This window comes from Monodelphis domestica, chromosome 2 (genome assembly GCF_027887165.1).
Source record: "Monodelphis domestica isolate mMonDom1 chromosome 2, mMonDom1.pri, whole genome shotgun sequence".
NCBI lineage: Eukaryota > Metazoa > Chordata > Mammalia > Didelphimorphia > Didelphidae > Monodelphis > Monodelphis domestica.
Window position 1 is genome coordinate 181,030,220 of NC_077228.1, and position 20,587 is coordinate 181,050,806.

At 37.0% G+C, this 20,587-nt stretch overlaps 1 protein-coding gene across 1 annotated transcript in view; it reads left to right on the forward strand.

Annotated features, from left to right (window-relative positions):
- The first annotated feature begins 4 nt into the window (after window positions 1–4).
- Window positions 5–20,587, forward strand: part of HSF5 (heat shock transcription factor 5) — a 40,757-nt gene continuing 20,174 nt past the window's right edge. The window contains exons 1-2 of the mRNA XM_056816504.1: window positions 5–730; window positions 7,585–7,959. Coding sequence (XP_056672482.1) covers window positions 97–730; window positions 7,585–7,959 — 1,009 coding nt within the window. The 5' untranslated portion in view covers window positions 5–96. The remainder of the gene's footprint in view (window positions 731–7,584; window positions 7,960–20,587) is intronic.

Genomic DNA, 20,587 nt, shown 5'->3' on the forward strand with positions numbered 1-20,587 from the left:
GGGGGAGGGCGAAGCGAAGCCCCGGGGGGATCGAGAACGGGGTGGGAGAGCCGGGCTCGGCGGCAGCGGCGGGGCGAGGCCCGGGCATCGAGGGCGATGGAAGAGGCGCTGCTCTCCACGCCCATCAACCCCAATAACTTCCCAGCCAAGCTGTGGCGGTTGGTGAACAGCCCGCGCTATCGCTCCATCCGCTGGGACGGGCGCGGCGAGGGCCTGCTCATCGACCAGCCTCTCTTCGAGGCGGAGCTGCTGAGCCCGCCCGGGGCCGGCGGCGGGGGTGGCGGGGGCGGCGGCGGCGGGGGCGGCGGGGGCGGCGGCGGCGCCGGGGGGGCCGAACCGGAGCTCTTCAAAACTACCAACTTCACGAGCTTCATCCGTCAACTCAACCTCTACGGCTTCCGCAAGGTGGTGCTCGGGGGCCCCGGGCCAGCGGGGCCCGGGCCGGGGCCGGGGGGTGGCGGGCCGGCGGGCGACGGGCCCCTGCACCACTTCCACAGCCCGCACTTCCGTCGGGACCAGCCCCAGCTGTTGGTGCACCTCAAGCGCCTCACCAGCGCCAACAAGGCCAAGCTGGCAGCCGGCCTCGAGGTCTCTTGCCGCCCGCCCAACCGCTTCCAGAGGCTGCTGCTCACCTCCGCCTCGGCCTCGGCCTCGGCTTCCACCTCCCCACTGCAGCACCAGGAGCCGCCACCGCCACCCCCGCCCTCGGGGGCCCGGCCTGAGCCTCACGGTGAGTCGGCCTGGGCCTCTTAACACCTAGAGGCCTCCTCCCCATCCTAGCCTCCAGGTTCGAGGGATTCATGCCTCGGACTGGGGTGGGGCTGGGCCTCAACCCTCCCAAGGGTCAGTTTTCCTTCTTAAGGGAGCCTCTGAGAAAAAGAGGAAGGGAGGAAGGAGGAACAGGTTCTCAATTTTCTCCTGCAGAAAGACTTTTCATAGGTGGAAAGCCTATACCTTGAAGGCTTCTCACTTGCCTTAATATAGATTCCTGGAGACATTAAGACCTTTGAGACGTCAGGACCACCTTTCCTTATCTTGCCCTAACATGTCTTCTTTCCAAATGTCATTTTTCTCCCTGAGACCTTGCAATCCCATTTCCGTTCTCAACCAGCTCCTGTGCTCAAGCTATCGCCTTGCATCCTTGAAGACGCCTTAAGTATCTGAGCTCATCACTGTTCACCAGCAATCTAACAAGCTTCTCCTATGTACCTCTTTGCTTAATTCTGGACTTGAAACCCACACTGAGGTTCAATTGAATGTCACAATTTACATATACATTGTCATATTCTTTGGTCTTCCTGAGATACATCCTTGGATATTTAGAATGATCACAGAACTTTTCCAAGCTAAGAGTTCTTGGGAAGGTACCTAGAGAGGACTCTTCACTTCCATAAAGGCATATGAAATAGAATTACTTGTTACATATGAAAGGAGTATGATGAAAGTCAAAGTGGAGGGGGAACCAGAGTCACCAAGACAAAATTGTAGAATTTTGGATCTGTTGGGGCAAAGTGGACAAGACTGTAGAAGTCTAAGAGACAAATCTATTTCTAAGTTAATAGCTCCAAAAAAAATCTTGTTATAAATGTTGCACATATGTGTTTCTTATGGTAACATTAAAAATGGTGGTGATTGTTTATGTATCTTGGAACAAAATACAAACATAAAAAAAAATTTTTAATGAGCTATTATACCTTTTCACCAGACAATTGTTGAATTTTTATCTTTGTAGAGCTAATAGAGGTTAATGCTTATTAAAATTCTGGCAGCTGCACATAAGACCCATGTTTGCTTCAGATCCAAATGTCAACCTTTACTCCAATAATAAAGCAAAACATTTAGAGAATACTACTATTCAAAAGCATATGTTATTTTAATTATTTGGGTTCATTCTATCTAGAAGAATATGCTACTGGGCACAATGAACCTTTCATATTCCTGCAAAAGAGAAGGTTCATGTCAGTTGATACATATTTTAAAGGTGTTTATAATCTTAACTTCTGGCACAATTCCCAGAAGTCATAGAAGTATGATGCAGTATCTCTATTCTTTGACTATTGAGGCAATAGGTTACAAAGCAAGATGGTCTGGGAGAGATCAACAAATTATAATAAGAACAATTCAATTTGACTACCTTCAACTAGAATAGTAATAGAAACATTCAGTATAGGCTACCTGTTGGCATTTCTGTACTTTTTAGAATTATAGGAAAAAATATTGGAGGCAAGGAGTGTGGAACTTCCCTATGGGGTTAATTAGTTTCTAAAGTGGACTAGCTTCTAGATCATGAAAATAGGAGAACTTAGTTTTTTTGAGATTTGAAAAATTAAATAATAGATGGTAAATTTAATTTAGTGTTGATGGCTTCATATTTTTCTATAAGGTGGTAATTAAGTGAAGAAGGTAAAAAAAGTAGCATTGGAACGGGGGTATATTCATCAGAAGGAACATGGCACACTTCTGTTGTGATCATTGATTCTGATGGAGAAACTAAGGCATAGATTAGGTAGAATCTCAATTATGATACCTACCTCCAACTACTTGGTGAGCACAAGGAAAAATGACTAGAAAATAGATTCTCTGTTGATATACACAGAAATGGGATCTAATATATATATCATCTTTAAGTATAACACTCAAGTCTTCATTCTCTTTCCTTTATGGCTTTTTTCCCTAGCTTGTCCTTATTTAGGGAATTTTTAAATGAAGAAAAAATATTTTCTAAATCTTAATCTATTATTTAGAAAAACCACCACCATCTAGCAAATAATTTCATTTAGATAGTATAACAGTTATTTAAATAATTAGATTTTTAAACTTTTTTTTTGAGAAAAATTTATTTCCAAAATTTCTACCTTTTACAGATGTGATATCTCCATTCAGATATATATTTAGTGGTTATTGCTTATCTGGATTCTAACCTATTTCATTTCTAATTGCTAGCTGGACTATTCATATCTTAAAGTCATACAGAATGTATGGCAAGTATGGACTGTGCTATAATTTTGAATCTCTGTGTGAGTAGAGGATTGGAAGGGGACAACTGTTGGTGATTTGAATAGAATACAGCTTTGCTACATGTTTTGAGAATATCTAGGCATACTCCTGTTTTAATTAGTTAAGTGGGGCAGCTGGTGGTACAGTGGATAAAAGGAAGACCTGAGTTCAAATATGGCCTCAGACACTAGCTGTGTAATCTTGACCACTTAACCTTTGTTTGCCTCAGTCTCCCTAACTCTAAAGTGGAGATAACGATAGAAGCAACCTTCCAGGACTGTTGTAAGGACCAAATGAGATATATGTTAAATAAGCACTTAGTACATAATAGACACTATATAAATGCTTATTAAAGCCTAATTCCTTATGCTTATTAAAGCCTAATTCCTTTCCTAGGCTGCATTCTAAATATTTTATCTTTCCCTTTTGACCACCCTATTTTACTATTTTTCTTCCCTTTGTACCTTGTTATAACTTTGTATCTCTATGTATTAATTTTCTCATTTCCTGTTCTTTATTAGGTATTCTGCTAGGTTTATTGTCTGACTGCTATCATGGCCTTCCCATTTTTATCTTCTTTTTCTAGATCCAGGTCTGGACATAATACCTCCATTTACCATACAACAGCCTCAGACTAGTAGAAATATGAGGATGTACCTTGTTTCATTTGAATGAACATACTGTGTTTATTAGTAATAGAATTTTAAAATATTGATTAAAATTTCAAATCAATCTGAAAAGAAGATATTTAAAGGGCAGATTTCCCATCCTCTACACCCAGGGAAATACCATTTTACTTCTTAGGACCAGGAATAACATGTTCTACAGATACAAAATTTGGTATTATGGTCTATAGATTAATCAGGTCAGACTCATGCATTAGAAGGGAAAATTTTTATAACAATATACCTTAGAAAAGACTCCTACATCCAGAATTCCACTTCCATTAGGAAGTTAGCCCCCCAGTGCCCCATAAATATATCGATATGTGTGTTTGTATACACATGCATACATATATGGTAAATGAAGAGATTGAACAGAAGAAATAACAGAGGTCTGGGACCACTTTTTGAGAAAGATCTTTTTAAAGAGAAAGAGAAAGTACTTCCTTATTCTATTCTTAAGGAACATCTCTTAAGAGTTCTATTTTTACCATCAATGTTCTGTCCTATTCAGATTACATATGTATGTACAGTATAATAATAATATATATATACTCTAAATAGAATAACTTAACTATATAATCTGATGGAGAAAAACCATGCATATGATATTAATTATGTATAATTATATGTGTGTGTGTATATACAATATAAATATATATATTCTGAAGAGGACAGAACATCGATAGAATAGAATTTTTAAGAGATGGCCCTTAAGAATGGAATGAGGAGTACTTGCTCTCTCTTAAAAAAAAATCTTTCTCAAAAAGTGGTCACAGACTACTGTTATTTCTTCTGTTCAATCTCTTCATCTGTCGTGTGTGTGTGTGTGTGTGTGTGTGTGTGTGTGTGTGTGTGTGTGTGTTTGGTGCCAGTTAACTTTCAAACCTTAAAAAGTCCATAATTTTACTATTTTTTGTGGTCAGTGACACCTAAAATAATCAGGGTAGTTGAACTCATCATTCAGAAAACAGTTGCTAACCCTAATAGGAATGTCTTTTATGTTTCAATCTGAATAAAAAATCAGAATGAAAATGGGTCCAGAAAGCTAGAAAATTCTATAACTTGGAGTATACTTTGGATGCAGATGCACAATTTTATCAAGTAAAGCTGGAGGCATTGGGCAATCAAGAAAATCTCATTGAAGATAAAGGGATGACCTAAAATCTCAGAAGATATGGTCATAGGAGCCTTATGCCATAGATTCCTAAACTGTATATATAGACAGGCTAGTCTTAAATTGTGACAACTTTTCATTTGTGAGTTTGGTCCTGACCCACGAAGTATTCAGTCAAAGGAGAATGAGCCCTCTACAATTCAGAATCCCAAAGCATTGCCTTCAATAGTTTGTCCAAAATTTAATAGTTTGCCCAACATTCCACAGCCATATGTTAGATACAGGACTTGAACCCAGGTTTTCTTCTCAGACACAACAGCTTTCTTGTCACTGCCTCTCAAATGCACAATTAAGAAGGGGATGGGGTTGATAAGGAAGAAGGAAGATTGTATAGAAAAATATAAACCTATTTTGTTTACAGTTTTAAAAAATGTGTATATTGACTGCTTTTTTAACCTGAAAAGAGAAAAGTCACTTACTTGTAATTCTTTAAGTTTGTTAAATGTAACCTGGATCAGTTTCTTTTGAATTATGGTAATTTTACTTTTGACTAGCACTTTTGACTTTTCAAGGAAATTAGATCTTAGGGGGTAGAGGATATTAGTTGAGCAATGCCCCCAGTAGTCACCTTGCTACTGTTTGCCCTCTTAATACCTAATTACCAGAGAGCTATTTTGGTATAATTGATTTAAAAAAACCCTCCACAATTGCTACAAGCCCCATAACCCTTCAATATGCTAGACAGCTTTTAATATGTTTTAGAAGTTATCTATCTGAATAGGTAGGCAGAAAAACCATGTAATGTGCTTTTAATAGGATACCTTCAGACAACTGAAATAATTTATATCATGTCATAAACACTTTGAAGTATTTAAATCTTATCTTTCTCTAAAACTGTAGCTTATTATTGAAAATTAAAAAGGGGAAAGTCAGGTCCCTTAGGTCTTCTTTCCTACTCTCTCAGATCTCAGAAGTCTTAGATCATTTTATTTCTGAAGCTTTAGTGCTTTATTTGTGAAAATTTTTTTTGGTTTCATTTTCTTTGGTCCAATTTCTTTTTTAGTTTTCTGTTCAGTTAAGTGAAAAAAGGATCTTTAATGGATTGAGATCATGAATATATAATCATGATAGAGACTTTAGTTACCATTTTAGCAAATGGAAGAGTTTAGCTCATTTACAGATCAGGAAACTTAAACATCTTAAAGAATTTTCCCCCAAGCAGTGGCAGCAAATAAACTCAGTGAGAAAGTTTCACCCTACAAATAACCCTACAAATAAGTTAGAGCAGCTTTGCCTAATAATGCTTAAAAATTATAGCCTAAAACATCATCTTCCCATCACTTCTCTTTCCTACTCATCATCATTTTAAAAAACCTATTCTCCATTTCATTAGGATAAGATAATTCAGTCATTCACCTGCCAAAAACACTCAAGGTTCAGAATGTGAACAGGTATTTATTTAGGCATTGTGGTGGATGTACAAGTATGATTTTTTTTTCTCTCTCAAGGACTTTATGGGTCAGAGGCAGAGATGAATAACAAAACAAGGAGTGCAATCAAAGAATGGTAAAAGGGATCACTGATGAGGGCTGGAGTAGTGGCAGATTTCAGTGGGAACATAGGACTTGAGCTACACATTGTGAGAGAGGGTAGGATTTAGAAAGGGTATGGGACATGATTGAAGGCAGAAATGTGTGCTATATTTGTGAGACAGTGAGGAGACCTGATTGATTAAAGTGAAAAATGTGTTGTAGAAGGGGGGGGGAAGCATGGTATTGAGTTTGGGAAACCTGGGTTCAAATCCTGTTGCCAGTTGTGTGGTTATAGGCAAATAACTTAACTACTCTGAGCCTTGGGTAACTCTCTAGGATTATACTTTATAGACAGGTTGCCATCTGCTTCAGTGGAGGAGAGTTGCCACAACCCATATACTTTGAGAAGTAAAAGGAAAGCAGTGTAGACCTTAAATGCCCGGAGTTTAGATTTGGTAGACAACAGGATGCAATTGAAGATTTCTGGGCAGAGGAATGACATGCTAAGGACATTAATCAGTGTGATGGGTTGGGGATTTAGGGTGAGGAAATGGGTGTCATGAAGGTCAGACTAGAAGTTTTTATTTATAGTAGAAATTTGAGATTAGGACTTGAAGTAAGAGGGAAACAGAATGGAGAAGGGAGAGATAGGAATGAGAAATAATTTGAAGGAAGACTAGATGCAGGGGTTAAAAATTATTAGCCTGAATTCCCTAAAAGTACAAATTTCCATGAAAACGAAACTAAAAGGAACAGAAATAAAAAAGTAGTGTGCTAAATTCCTTTTAGGTTTACCTTTCGATTTTAATTTCTTAATTTTTTGGTAGGAATTTACATATTTTCATGACCATTATGCACTCCTTGGTATCTAAGTGGCCTGAAAGAGTTACTAGATCTTTCAAAACTCATAATGTGTAGTTCACATACTGAGAAAAGCTGGTTATGTGAGAGAGCACAGCTGAACAATTTGTACACTGAGATCATGACTCCTTCTATGAATAACTGCTTTCAACACCAAGTATTTGGCCTTTTAAGACTAGGTATCAGAATTTTTCCACAGGATGGTCTGGTAAAGTTTTAGGTACTAAAGAATTCAGGTTTCTAGTTTTAGCTATGGATAAAGGAATAGTTTGCTAGAACTAAAACACCTTTGTCCAAAATAATTGAGAATCACATTATGCACAGATCAATAGTAATAGAATTTGCTACCCTTACTTTACTGTATCTGCTGTTTGTCATGTAAAACTAGTAAACGTGCTCTTACTTTTTCATGCAGGACCAGTGGCCGTAGGACAGTTTCACCGGTCATTCCGGAGAGATAGTTTGTCTCCTTATTCCTACGTATCAACTTCATCCCACAACCACAGCACTTTCCCGCTGAAAGGTTTAGATCGGACCCCGATCCCTCCTAGAACGTGGCAGAACTCCCTTGGGATGCACCCAGGACAGGTGGAGACTTCCCCCACTTTCTCAGATAAAGGGGTTCCATTTCCTGTACTGCAGAGGTTTCCAACTGAGGTTACGTATACCCTCCAGCCCAGCGCCACATCTGTTCATGTTCAGCAAGGGCCTCAAACAATGGTCAGCTCCTCCCAGAAATATAGTAACTACACACCCTCAGCGCAGTACTCCCAAGCCTACTATCCAACAGGTATGAGAAGGTTCTAGCTCAGTAGCTTCCAGAAAGGTACTTTAAAAATGAGTTTTTATAGTCTTAAATGTACTTTAATCTTTGTATACCCAAATACAAGTACTAAAGAGTATGAGGTTATACCTAAGAAAATGTCTTTTTCTTCCAGGCATGTTTTTAAATCAGCATTATTTTAAATTATTTTCTTAGAATTTTGTACAGTTTTTAGAGGCTCTTCAAGGAAGACCATACATTTTGAGTGAAACTTTTATGTACTATTAAATTGAATCCTAGGAATCAAATGAAAACTTTGTATACTGGAACCTTGTTATTATAACACTGCCCTTGGTATCTACCTGCTTGCCTTATAAATTAGGCAAGCCCTTCTCTGGGCCTTAGTTTTCTTATTTATAAAATGAGGGAGCTGGACTAGGTGATCTTGTGGGTCTCTTCCAGTTCTTAACATTTGATATATCTTTGATGTAAGATTATATATTAAAGCCACATTCATAAAGACCTTACCCTCATGCCCTCAAACAGAATTTTGCTTTTAAAAATACTAAATTAGAAGTATTCAGTATTTTTATGTTTAGGAGTTAACTTTTGTTTCCCAAATACCTTGAGATGGGGGAAAGAAAGATTCAGAAAATAGAACAGAGTTGAAAGCCTTTGTTAGCAAAATTCAGGAGAGGTAGATGGTGGTATATATTGACAATAAAATCCCACAGTGAGTGGGGCAGATAATATTTCTATAGTTCCTTCCTGGTTGAGAATCTTTGAGAACTGAGGAGAGTCTAGGAGTGGGAAGAGTGAGAGATTATGAAATAAACCATCTTGGAAATCTGTCTGGTAAGATTTTGACATAGACTGGTAGATACTAATCTATTGGTCAAATACTCCTGTCATATGAAAATTTTTGCTATTTTGGAGGCTACCTTTTTGTATCTTGCTATATATGTTATTACCATTAAATGTATTTTCAGTTTTGTAGACTTGATACTGATGATTTGTTTGTGTTTTGCCTTGTAATATATGGAAAATGCAAAATGATAAAGAATAATTGGAATAAGAACTTCTGAAAAACAATAGAGAGAAGTGAACTTTTTTGGCCTTTTAATAAATAAAGAGAATATACTTTCATAGATTTGTAGGTCTAAAAGGATCCTCTAGAGTTCATCTAGTCCATATCTATGTCCCCAAAAAGAACTAAGTCCGGGAAGATAGCTAAAAATAAAAGGAATGCAAGGTGAACATAGGAATTAAATATTTGTTGCTTTTTTCCAGATGCAAGTCAGCTGTATGTTATTTGTATCATCGTTTACTGTTTACTCTATTACTGAAATTAGTATCAACTAAATGGTTATACTATCTAATTTTTTCAAACAATTTTAGACCATTGCACCTCCCTAAATGTAGTAGTGGTAGTAGTAATGAAGCAGAGAACAAGGGAAGATAATGGGACTAGTTGGAGATCCGACAAAATCTTTGAAATTTTCTCTTCTTTTAATGTCATTTAAAAAACTCCCCTCTGGGGAAGATTTGGGACCTGCTGTTTTGCTTCAAATAGGATTATTTGGTTCAAGAAACAAAATATAAATACTTTAACTAGCAAATGACCAAGTTGATATTTACAAGTTGCAAAAGAGACTAAATTTTTTAAATTGAAAAATGCAATTCTCCTCTTGATATATAGCAGCAAGCTTTCAAGCACTGATATTTACATTAGAAAGATACCTTACAGTAATAAATACTTATTAAGTCCCCATTATGTGCCAGTCACTGTGCTGGGTTCTGGGGATAGAAGTACAAATAATCTCTACTCACAAGGTGCGAGGACAAATATATATACAAATAACATATAGCATAAGTATAAGTAAAATAGAGTTATAAGTAAAAGTATATATGCAAAGTAGCTAAATACAGGCTAGTTTGAGGGAGAGGGTAGTAGCAGTTGAGGTGATGAGAAAAGGCTTCATGTACAAGATGGAATTTGGACTGTATCTGAATGGAGGAGAGAAGCTCTCAAAGAGAGGGAAGGAATGCATTCTGTACTTGTGGGAGAGCCATGGAAATCAAACATATCACATGAGAGAGGAATAGAAAGAGGAACAGAGGAACAGATTCAGTTTTGACTGAATCTTAGAGTGTGAGAAGGGAAGAGTAATGCCCATTTAGTTTGAAAAGATGAGTTTGGCCCAGGCTGTATGGACTTTAAAGCTAAACCAGGAGTTCATATTTTATCTCAGAGTTGATAGCAAGCCCCTGGATTTGATTGAGTTGGTCAGGTTTACACTTAAGGAATATTACTTTGGCATTAGTGTGTTGGATGGACTGGAGTGGGGAGAACTTGAGGAGTGGGGTGCCTCTAAGGTGGCTGTTGCAATTCTAAGTGGGATCTAGGTCAATGAGGACTTGAACTAAGGTGGTAGTTTGTGTGGGAAAAGATATTGTAAAGGTTGAAATGACAAGATTTGGTAACTTACTGGATATGTGGGGTGAGGGAGAGTAATGCCAAAGTTAGGAACCTGGAAGACTGAAGGATGGTGAAATCTTCAACTGAAATAGTGAAATTTGAAATGGAGATTTGGTGGGGTGGTGGCAGGGGAAAGATGAGTTCACTTTTCATTGTGTTGAGTTTAAGATTTGAAATCTCTAACAGTCATTTAGTAATAACAACAATAATAATAGCTAGCATTTGAATAGTGCTTTAAAGTTTGCTTTACAGATAGTTCTCATTTTGAGATGATTATTATCTCCATTTTACAGAAAAGGAAACTGAGGTAGATAGGTTAAATGACTTCCCAGGATCACAACAGTTAGTAAATGTCTGAGGTCAGATTTAAATCCAGTCTTCTGACTCCAAATCCAGTGGTCTCTCCATTAGATGCCACCTACCAGGGGGAGTGATTAGATATATAAATATTAGATTTAACTTTATAGAGATAAAATAGTTAAACCCTTAGAAATTGATGAGCTTATCAAAGAGTTCTTATGTCATTGACTCCCTTTGGCATTCTGGAAAAACCTTTGATATGGACCTTTTCTTAGAATGATGTTTTTAAATTCATAAAATAAAATATATAGGATAACAAAGGAAACTAGTCATATTAAAATACAGCAACGGAAACTATCAGTAGTGACCAGGGAGAAGGAAAACAGAGAGAGTAGTATCAGGAAAACCCAAAGAAAGAGTATTCAGGAGTAATGAGATTAGAAGCCAGATTTTAGAAAGTTGAGCAGCAAGGGAGAGAAGAGGAAGTTAAGGCAGCAATAGAAGATTTTTTTCTAAAGATTTTAGCTGATAATGGGAAAAGGTATATAGTTTGACAGGATATGGATGATAAGGTTTTATCGAAGCTTAAGGATGAGGGAAATTTAGATTTGTTTACTAAGGTAGGAACCAATCGATAGGGTAAAGTTAAAGATTTGAGAGAATGGGAGATAACTGAGGATATACTGTTCTAGAGAAGAGAGGAGGGAATGGTATTAATATGTAGAAGGGTTGGTCTTGGTAAGAAGGGCAATTTCTTTGTCAGAAGAGTAGATAGGAGAAGTTAGGCTATGATAGAGAGACTTTGAGAAGTAAAAGAATGGAAGAAAGAGCTCATGTTGAATGGCCATAGTTTTGTCAGTAAATTGTAGTGAATGGAAAGAAGGTAGGGTATGAGAGAGACTTGAAGATGGATAAGGAAAGATTTTTAATTTTTTGGGAAGTGAGGTTAAGGATATCAATTAAAGAAGAATAAAAAGACTACCTTGCTCCAAAGAATCTAATTTTAGGCTGGATAACATGAATTTGTAATATACCCACATTTAGTACAGTTAGATGTACATATGTGTATGCATGTGCACACATGTGTATACTCTATTTGATTTATAGACTGCTCCTATCCTTACTTATACTGCTGGGGGTTTCTCTTCCCCTTTCCTCTTTCCATTACAGACCTCACCAGTGCCCCAATATGAGCTCCAGTTACTTCTCATCTGCACTGGTACTGGAGGGGTGGGAGTCAAAAGGGGAGGGAAGAAGAGGTAGGTGAAAAAATTCCATCTAGCTGATGGTACTACTTTCTCCTCTACCTCTCTTTGGTCATACCACTCACCTTATTAATGAGTTAGATAAAGAAGGATGAGGGGAACTAGAAGGGAGGAGAAACATGGAGGGGACCCTATTGACCATTCTATCTCTTAGACCCTGCCCTGGGAACATCTGGAGTTCCTATCCCTCACCTTCTCCACACTTAGCCTTTACCCTGCTGAAACCCAGTACTATTAGTGTCTTGGAACTCAAAGAGTGCTTATATATTTTTTCTGCTCATTAGTATAATTGTGTCTGTCAGGTTGGGAGTAGGGGGATAGCAGGAGCAGTAGAAATAAATTCTTAGTATCCTAAATTATACATGGTGGTTAGGTTATGAGTTCCAATCGTGCAGTTAAGCTACATTATGGACTGAATTAGCTTTTGTAGCTTGAGCTACAAATCTAGTCAGGTATAACCTTATTTTTAGAGCAAAATATGCTCTAGTTCAAAGAACTGATTTGTAAAAAACCCACCATTTAAAGATAGTAGCTACCTTCATATGTATATTGTCTACTAGGAGAATGTTCCAAGTAATCTTGATGACCCAAGTTTTGAAAATTGAGTTCTGGTTTAAGATAATTTTTTGGAATATGAATTAGCCAGGATTTGAATCTTTCAATTGAAAATTGGCTCTGAGATACTAAATGATGATTTGATAATATATAGTGTCTCTTAAAACTAAAAACAATAAAGTAGGTATTTTTATGGATTATATGGTTTTGTTTTGTTTTTTTACACAGACTGGTCCAATATCTGGTTTTCCATCTTTTATGTATAGTTAAATTTCTTGAGATTATAAAAATAAAAATGCTCACAATGCTTATGAGAATCCTTAAAAATAAAGTACTATAAATGTTATTGTGAGACAAATATTAGTTATGTGAAAATGCTTTGAAAAATATGGAGTACTCTAGATAGAATCTGAAATTGTTAAATTAAAATGGCTACTGATATATGAAGATATCTTTCATAAAAATATTTTATTTTATCACAGTGAAATAGCATCCCAGATGAGGATAATGGCCATTGCTTATAATTCTAGCTGCTAGGGAGGCTGAGGCTGGCTGATCTCTTGAGTTTAGGAGTTCTAAGCTACAGTGGGCTATGCCAATTGGGTGTCTACACAAAATTCAGCATTAATGTGGCCAATTCTCTTAGAATGGGAAGGGTGTTGAGGAAGCCAGACATAGGTCAAATATGAAAAAGGTCAAAGCTCTCATGCCATTTAGAAGTGGGATTAGGTCCTGTACTTCAACCCAAGCAAAATAGGGAGATCCAGTCTTAGGAAAGAAAGACTTTTCCAAATACTGCAAAAATTGAAAACCATTTAACAGGTAAACAAACATTGAGTTTTTAGCTCTTTAGATTATTATGCCAAGTGCTAGTACTACAAGTAACTTTCCTGATATTGTGTATCATGGAGGTAGGTGTATTTATATTCTTCTCAAATATTTATTCGTCATTCAGTTCTCTAATTGTCGGTGAGTCCACAAATAAAATAAGTTTCCAGACAATAAATCATATTTGAGAAGTGCTTACAGATTAATCTTAATTTTTTCTAATTAGCTATGAGATATGTCACATATTACAAGGGTAGGTATCATATTAAGTCACTAAAGGAAGTAGTGAATATGTCATGTATGGTGGGGTAATTTAAGTTGGATTTTCTCCCCCCATGTTTTTCTGATTGGCTTAGCCTATTCCTATAGCTTCATATATCTGTATGTGTTCTCATATGTATGTATGCACACACATATATATGCATACTTTTTTTTATTTTTTTAAATTTCCTTTTGGAAGTGAAAGTGTTATAGATTCTAAGGTAATAGGCGTGTTGTTGGGTTTTTTCCCTTTATACAATAGTGTAATTGTAATTGTAATTGAACTGCAATTTAAGTTTGGTTTTCTGATTACTGTTCTTTCCCTTTTTGACCTTGTTGTCTTTTTCCTCTTATTCTTTTTTATCCTTAAAAGTTTCTTTTTTTTTGTTTCCTATTCCCTGGAGATATTGAACATATGTACACCTGGATAGACATATGTTATTTATACTCTTAAAATGGTAAAGGTTGCAAAACTGAATTTAAACATTTTTTTTCTTCTTTCACAGGCAAGTTTTCAAATCAGTTTAGATATTAGTAAGTTGCTCTCTAGCTTGAAAATCTTGAATTAATAAACTACAAATTGGAGATCTAAATGTTAAATTTATACTAGTGTTTTTATAATCATATATCATTTGCTGTTTGAATTTCACTGAAAAGTCCTGTTTTGAAAATACAAATCTATGTCTTTTTTTTCCATTTGAATTAGTTTATATAGTCAATTTAGAACATTATTCCTTGGTTACAATAATCACATTATTTTCCTCCCTTCCCCTCCACCCACCTTTCCCACAGCCCACGTGCAATTTCATTGGGTATTACTTGTGTCCTTGATCAGAACCTATTTCCACATTGTTGATGTTTGCACTAGGATGTTCAGTTAGTCTACATCCCCAACCATATCCCTTCGATTCATGTATTCAAGCAGTTGTTTTCCTTTGGTGTTTTTACCCCCACAGTGTTTCTTCTGAATGTGGATAGTGGTTTTTCTTGTAGATTCCCCCTAGTTGTTCAGGATCACTGCATTGCCACTAATGAAGAAGTTCATTACATTCGATTGTACCACAGTGTGTATCAGTCTCTGTGTATAATGTTTTCCTGGTTCTGCTCCTCTCACTCTGAATCACTTGCTGGAGGTTCTTCCAGTCCCCATGGAATTCCTCCAAAATCTGTCTTTTAGATAGGTAATAGAAAGAAAATCTTAAGTAATTTAATTTTTAGTGCATTAGCCTCCTTACTTGTAAACTCAGTGAGTTAGACTAATTAATTCTTAAAAATTTTCTATTTAAAAGAGATTTATTGATATATTACGTATCTACGATGTATTTTAATTTCCAAATATATTTTCTTCCACCCCTTTGACCCCCAGAGAACTATATATTGTAACAAATAATAAGAAAAAAGCCACTTGGCAAAATTAACATCTTCACAACCTATGCCACATTCAACACTGGAATTTCCCACTTTTTTTAAATCAATTAATTATTAATTTAGGATATTTTTCCATGAGTATCTCCCCTTCCAGAGCTGACAAACAATTCCACTGGGTTATACATGTATCATTGTTCAAGACCTGTTTCCATATTATTAATATTTGCACTAGAGTGATCATTTAAAGTCAAAATCCCCAATCATATCCCCATTGAGTCATGTGATCAATTCTGCATTTCTGCTGCCACAGTTCTTTCTCTGGATGTGGATAGCATTCTTTCTCCTAAGTCCCTCAGAATTGTCCTGGATCATTGCATTGCTGCTAGTTAAGAAGTTGATTACATTTAATTGTGCCACAATGTTTTAGTTTCTGTGTACAGTGTTCTACTGGTTCTGCTCATTTTATTCTGAAGCAATTCCTGGAGGTCTCTCCATAATTAATTTTTAAGATCTCTAGTTATAAAACTTTTTTTTTTAAATGAAATCGAGGCTGTGACTACAATAAAACCTATAGTTCTCATCTTTGACTCAACCTATTCCTGCCACAAGGGGGAGAGACTGAGTTGAACTGCATCTATGGTTCTATCCCAGTTATATTAGTAAAGAAACAGACCTTTATTTTTATCTTCTAACCATTCATCCCCAGACTACTTCTCTTCATTTCTATCTCATTAAATTTGTTTTCTATACTTTATGCATTATGTAAAGGTAAATATTTTTAGTTTTCAGGTATTTTAAAAATTGAACATCTATCGATTTTAGAATTACAGAGTTGGAAGGGACCTCAGAAGTCATTAGTTAAATTAATATTGCCAGCAAGTGTTCATCTAACCTCCACTCAGAAAACTCGTGACAGGAAACTCAATGTCCTTTGACATAGACTGTCCCATTATTATAAAGTTTTTTCTTTTATGCTAAGCCAAATTTTTCCTCTTTATAATTTTCTATGCATGGTTCCATTTTGGGGAATAAACAGAATGAATTTTCTATAGACCAGTTCTTCACTCTTCCCCTCCCCTGACACACCCTGTTTCTTTCTCTGTTTCTCCTTCTCCCTCTTTGCCTCCCTCCCTCTTTCCTTCCCTTCTCCTTCCTTCCCTTTCTTTTTCTATTTCCCCCCCTTTCTCTCTCTCTTTCCGTCTCCTCTCTCTCTTTCTCTTTCTCTTCCCCTCTCATTCCTCCCTATTCATCCCCCCCACCCCCCCCACACACACCTACTGCCTTGGAGCCAAGGCAGAAAAGTGTTAAGGACTAGGCAGTTGTGTTCAGGATCACATAACTAGGAAATATCTGAGACCATTTACTGTTATTCTTGACTGTGTTCTTCTTATAAAAATACTCTGCAAGGGCTTCACCCAAAGTGCCTGGGAATCTTATTCTAGAGCAGTGGTTCTCAACCTTTCTAATGCCGTGACCCCGCAATACAGTTCCTCATGTTGCAGTGACCCCAAACCAAAAAATTATTTTGGTGGCTACTTCAAAACTGTAATTTTGCTACAGTTATGATTCAGAATGTAAATACCTGATATGCATTATGTATTCTCATTGCTACAAATTGAGAGGTTGAGAACCGCTGTTCTAGAGAGATTATGTATCTGTCTTTGAAGCACATGAATGATTCATCTATTTTCTCTTGCTATATTACTAACCTATCAAGTTTTCTGGTCATATATACAACTTTCTTTATATCACTTCCCTTGTGTAGTTCTTCACTAGTCATATTTTAGAGCTTGCTTATACCAGCCATATAAATCTCCATTGACCTTGGAGAGATTTGTACCTTTCTTTAAAAACTGTGCTATTTTATCATTTGCAGCTTTACATAGCATCCCTGGAAGAATATTATTAAAAGATGGGCCTTTATTTCACAAAGAAAGCTTAGAGTCCTTTAAAAACATGGAACAGTTGTCAAAAAGCAGTAGAAGCTGTTCTTTTCCAACTTAGTTTTGCACTCTGTTCTTCATACACAGCATCTATCCAATAAATGTATACTGATGGATCTGTAATAATTAAAAGCTCATCAAATTATAATAATAAAAAGTAAATTATGAGGCTGTTAGTAGCTTTAGTAGTTTTATTATATCAAAAGTGATAGTAAAGAGAGGGAAATGTAGGAAAGAGGTAGAGAGCAATTTAGCTAAATACCCTAATTGCCATTCTAATGGAATGAGGCTCATCACTGACAAAGGCTCCTTCAGATCCAATCTCCAGTCAGAAGTCTGCAGAGTCTCTTAAGCAAGAGCCACCAGTGCAATAGTGTCTCCAGCAAGAGTGTAACCAACTCAAGAATGTATGATCAGAACTCTGGTCATGCCTTCTTTATAAGCTGCTTCTCTACTCACTAACTCTTCCACATCAGGAACCAATCATATTTCATTAATTTGCCTGGCACCACCCAGGGGGTATAGTGCCTGTGGGATCAATTTCCTGTCTCTGAAAGTAGGTCTGTACTTGCACATCAATGGTAAAGGATCTTCAAGTTCCTGACTGATTACATCAAAGGTCGCTGATTGATTACGTTAAAAAAAAAGGGGGAGGATAAATCCCTTTTCATAATTCCCCCCATGATTCTATTGAGAGAGGAGCATATTGAAATCTCTCCAGTTGAGAGTTTTGGGAGATTAACATACCTATAACATCTCCCCAATGAATCATTTCAAATAACCAGCTTATACCTCTAAAGATTCTCTTACTAGAGGTGTGTAGAGTATTGTACTTTCTAAGGGGAATTACAATAATTTAGGGATGAGAGGGAAATAAAAGAGAAAGAAAATAATGATTGATAAGTGCATTGACAAAAAGCCAATTAGGGGGCATTCCCCTTTGGCATAAGAGTTTACATTCAGAATAAATATGTTCAGCCCCCTTCAGTTCAGTTCATTATATCCCAAAGTTCACTCTGGATCTTTTTGGTGCAATGTGTGGTTTCCATAGACTTCCTTATGTCACCTTCTTCAAAAGATCCACTTTCTGGATTTTGGGTATTGGTGAGTTTCCTTTCCTAAAATTTATCCAAAAGATTTCAAACTTGGATTTTAGGATAATTATACAGCTCAGCTAGTCTATCCAAGTGTATATTAGTCTTGAAAATAGGCATTTTAAAAAATCTTTTTTGTTTTTCCTGGATGGATAAGACTCTTTTGAGTGATTATGAATCTTGTTCAGTAGTTTTTGCAATTTTTCAACTCCATGTAATCCTTGCAGTGTCATCCATACCTCACCATCTGTAGGGAATTCCTATTCCATTTGAACTCTGTGGCAAGCACTTTTGACCTGTGGGCACCTCTTTTATCCTTTACCCTGATATTAATAATCAGAGTAACATTACAAAGTTGTCTTGGTTGTTTATTTCTCTGGTAGAATCCTATATAAATTTGAGACATACATCAGAGACAACTTGATGGAAGAGAGCCTTTAACATAGCATTGGATGTACAGAATTAGAGGTTTTTAAAAAACCATCTATAGATAGTTAACAGATTGATATCTTATTTCTGTATACCTTTCTATAAGTTGTAAGATGATAAAGATATTATCTGTTACAGCATATCATTTGTGAACACCTGCCCCTTGCATACTTTCGTCATGATTGTCCTTAATGTGCATGTAAATTTTTCTCATAAAATATTAGAGCTATGAAAAAGTAGGTATATGGTCAAGGTTTACTGATACTCTTTCAGTCTATTCAATTCAACAAGGACTTATTAAGTTAACTACTGTGGACCAGGCACTGTGCTGGAGGCTGGGGATATAAAGACAAAAAATTGTTCTTCTAGGAATTTTTTTTCACAAATGAAAAAGAAAGATTTTTTTGGAGTAAATACGAAGTGACTTGGGGCATGTGGGAAAACCACTAATCATTGGGAGATGGTGATTGGGAAGGGCCTATTGTTAACAACATTTGAAACTAAACAAGTTTCCTTTGAAAGGGGTATCTGAAGCTTCCAAGAGGTGAATATTCCAGATTTGAGAAAAGCAGAGAACAGACATTGCAAGGTCATAGAACTTGGAGTGAGGGAATATCTGCTATAGAGAATAGCAAGTAGATCAATTTAGATGAAATAGAAGAGCATATGTGAAATCAGTTTAGAAAAGGAGTTCTTAAACTTTCTTGTGTCATGGACTCCTTTGTCAGTGTGGAGAAGCCTTTGGACCCCTTCTTCAAATAATATAAAAATAAAAAATAATATAAAATTAAATAAAAATTTTACAGATGATATTGAAATGTCTTCTTAAAGACAACTTACCCCAGGCTAAGAACCCCTGATTTAAAAAGATAGGTTGTAGCTAGATTTCGAAGGGCTTTAAATATTTTTTTCTTCTAGAGGCAATAATGAACCCCTGAAGGTTCAGTACCTGGCTTGACTAGGTTCTTGACCAGGTGAAGTGACATGGTCTAACCTGTGTTTAGATATATCAATTTGGCAACCATATAAAAGAAGGTTTGTTTTGGGGAAGGCTAGATATAAGGAAATAAAGCCACGATCTACTGAAATAATTCAGGCAAGATCTGATGAAGGCCTGAAGTAGGGATATTGATATGAATAGAGATAAGGAAATAGATGTGGGGGAATTGACAACATTGTAACTAGTTGGTTATGGAAATTGAGAGTAAGGGCTAAATGAATATATAGATTCCTAGGTTGACAGCCTGGGTGATGGGGAAAATAGTAGTACCCTTGACAGAGATAGGGAAGTTAGGTAGGGTTTTGGGGAAAAACAATAAGTTCTGTTTTGGATATGTTGAATTTGAGAAACCTTGGGGACATTCAGATAGTGATGTCCTAGTTGGAAATGGAAGATTGGCTTTCAGGAGAGAGGTGAAGGTTGCATGGATAATTCCCATTCAGTGAAATGATAATTGAATCTCCTTTTTAGCTGATCATATCACCAAGGAAAAGAGTTGAGAGAAGAAGGACCCCCAAGGTGAAGAACAGGAATACTCTGAGGAAGGGAGGCAGGGCTTGGATGAAAATCTTGCAAAAAAGAAGACTGAGGGAAGAACAGGACAGAACATTGTCAGCAAAAACTGTAGAGGAGAGAGTATCCAGGAGAGGGTGGACTTGGAAAACTCCAGATTTCAAGATAAATAAGAATTGAGAAAAAGCCATTAAATGTAGTTGTAAAGGAATCATTGGTGACCCATGAGAGAATTGGTGAGGATGATAATCAGAATATGGGAGGCTAAGAAGTACTGGCTTTTCCTAGGAATTTAGCTGGAGAAGGGCTTTATAATATAGTGCAGGGGGCCACATGAGGCCCCCTGAGGCCATTTATCTGGCCCCCACCACACTTCCGGAAGGGGCACCTCTTTCATTGGTAGTCAGTGAGTAGAGCACAGGATGCAAATGCATCCTGTGCTCCTAGAGTACTTTATGTGGTGGTGCTGCAAAGCACGGAGTCACTCATGTACAGTACTACTTCCGGTGACATAATCCTTTGTGTGGCGCCTTGTTCTGAGAGTAACTGAACAAGAACGAGGCACTGTACAGAAGATTATGTGGCTTCACAATGGAAGACAGCAGCATGGTGAGAGGAGA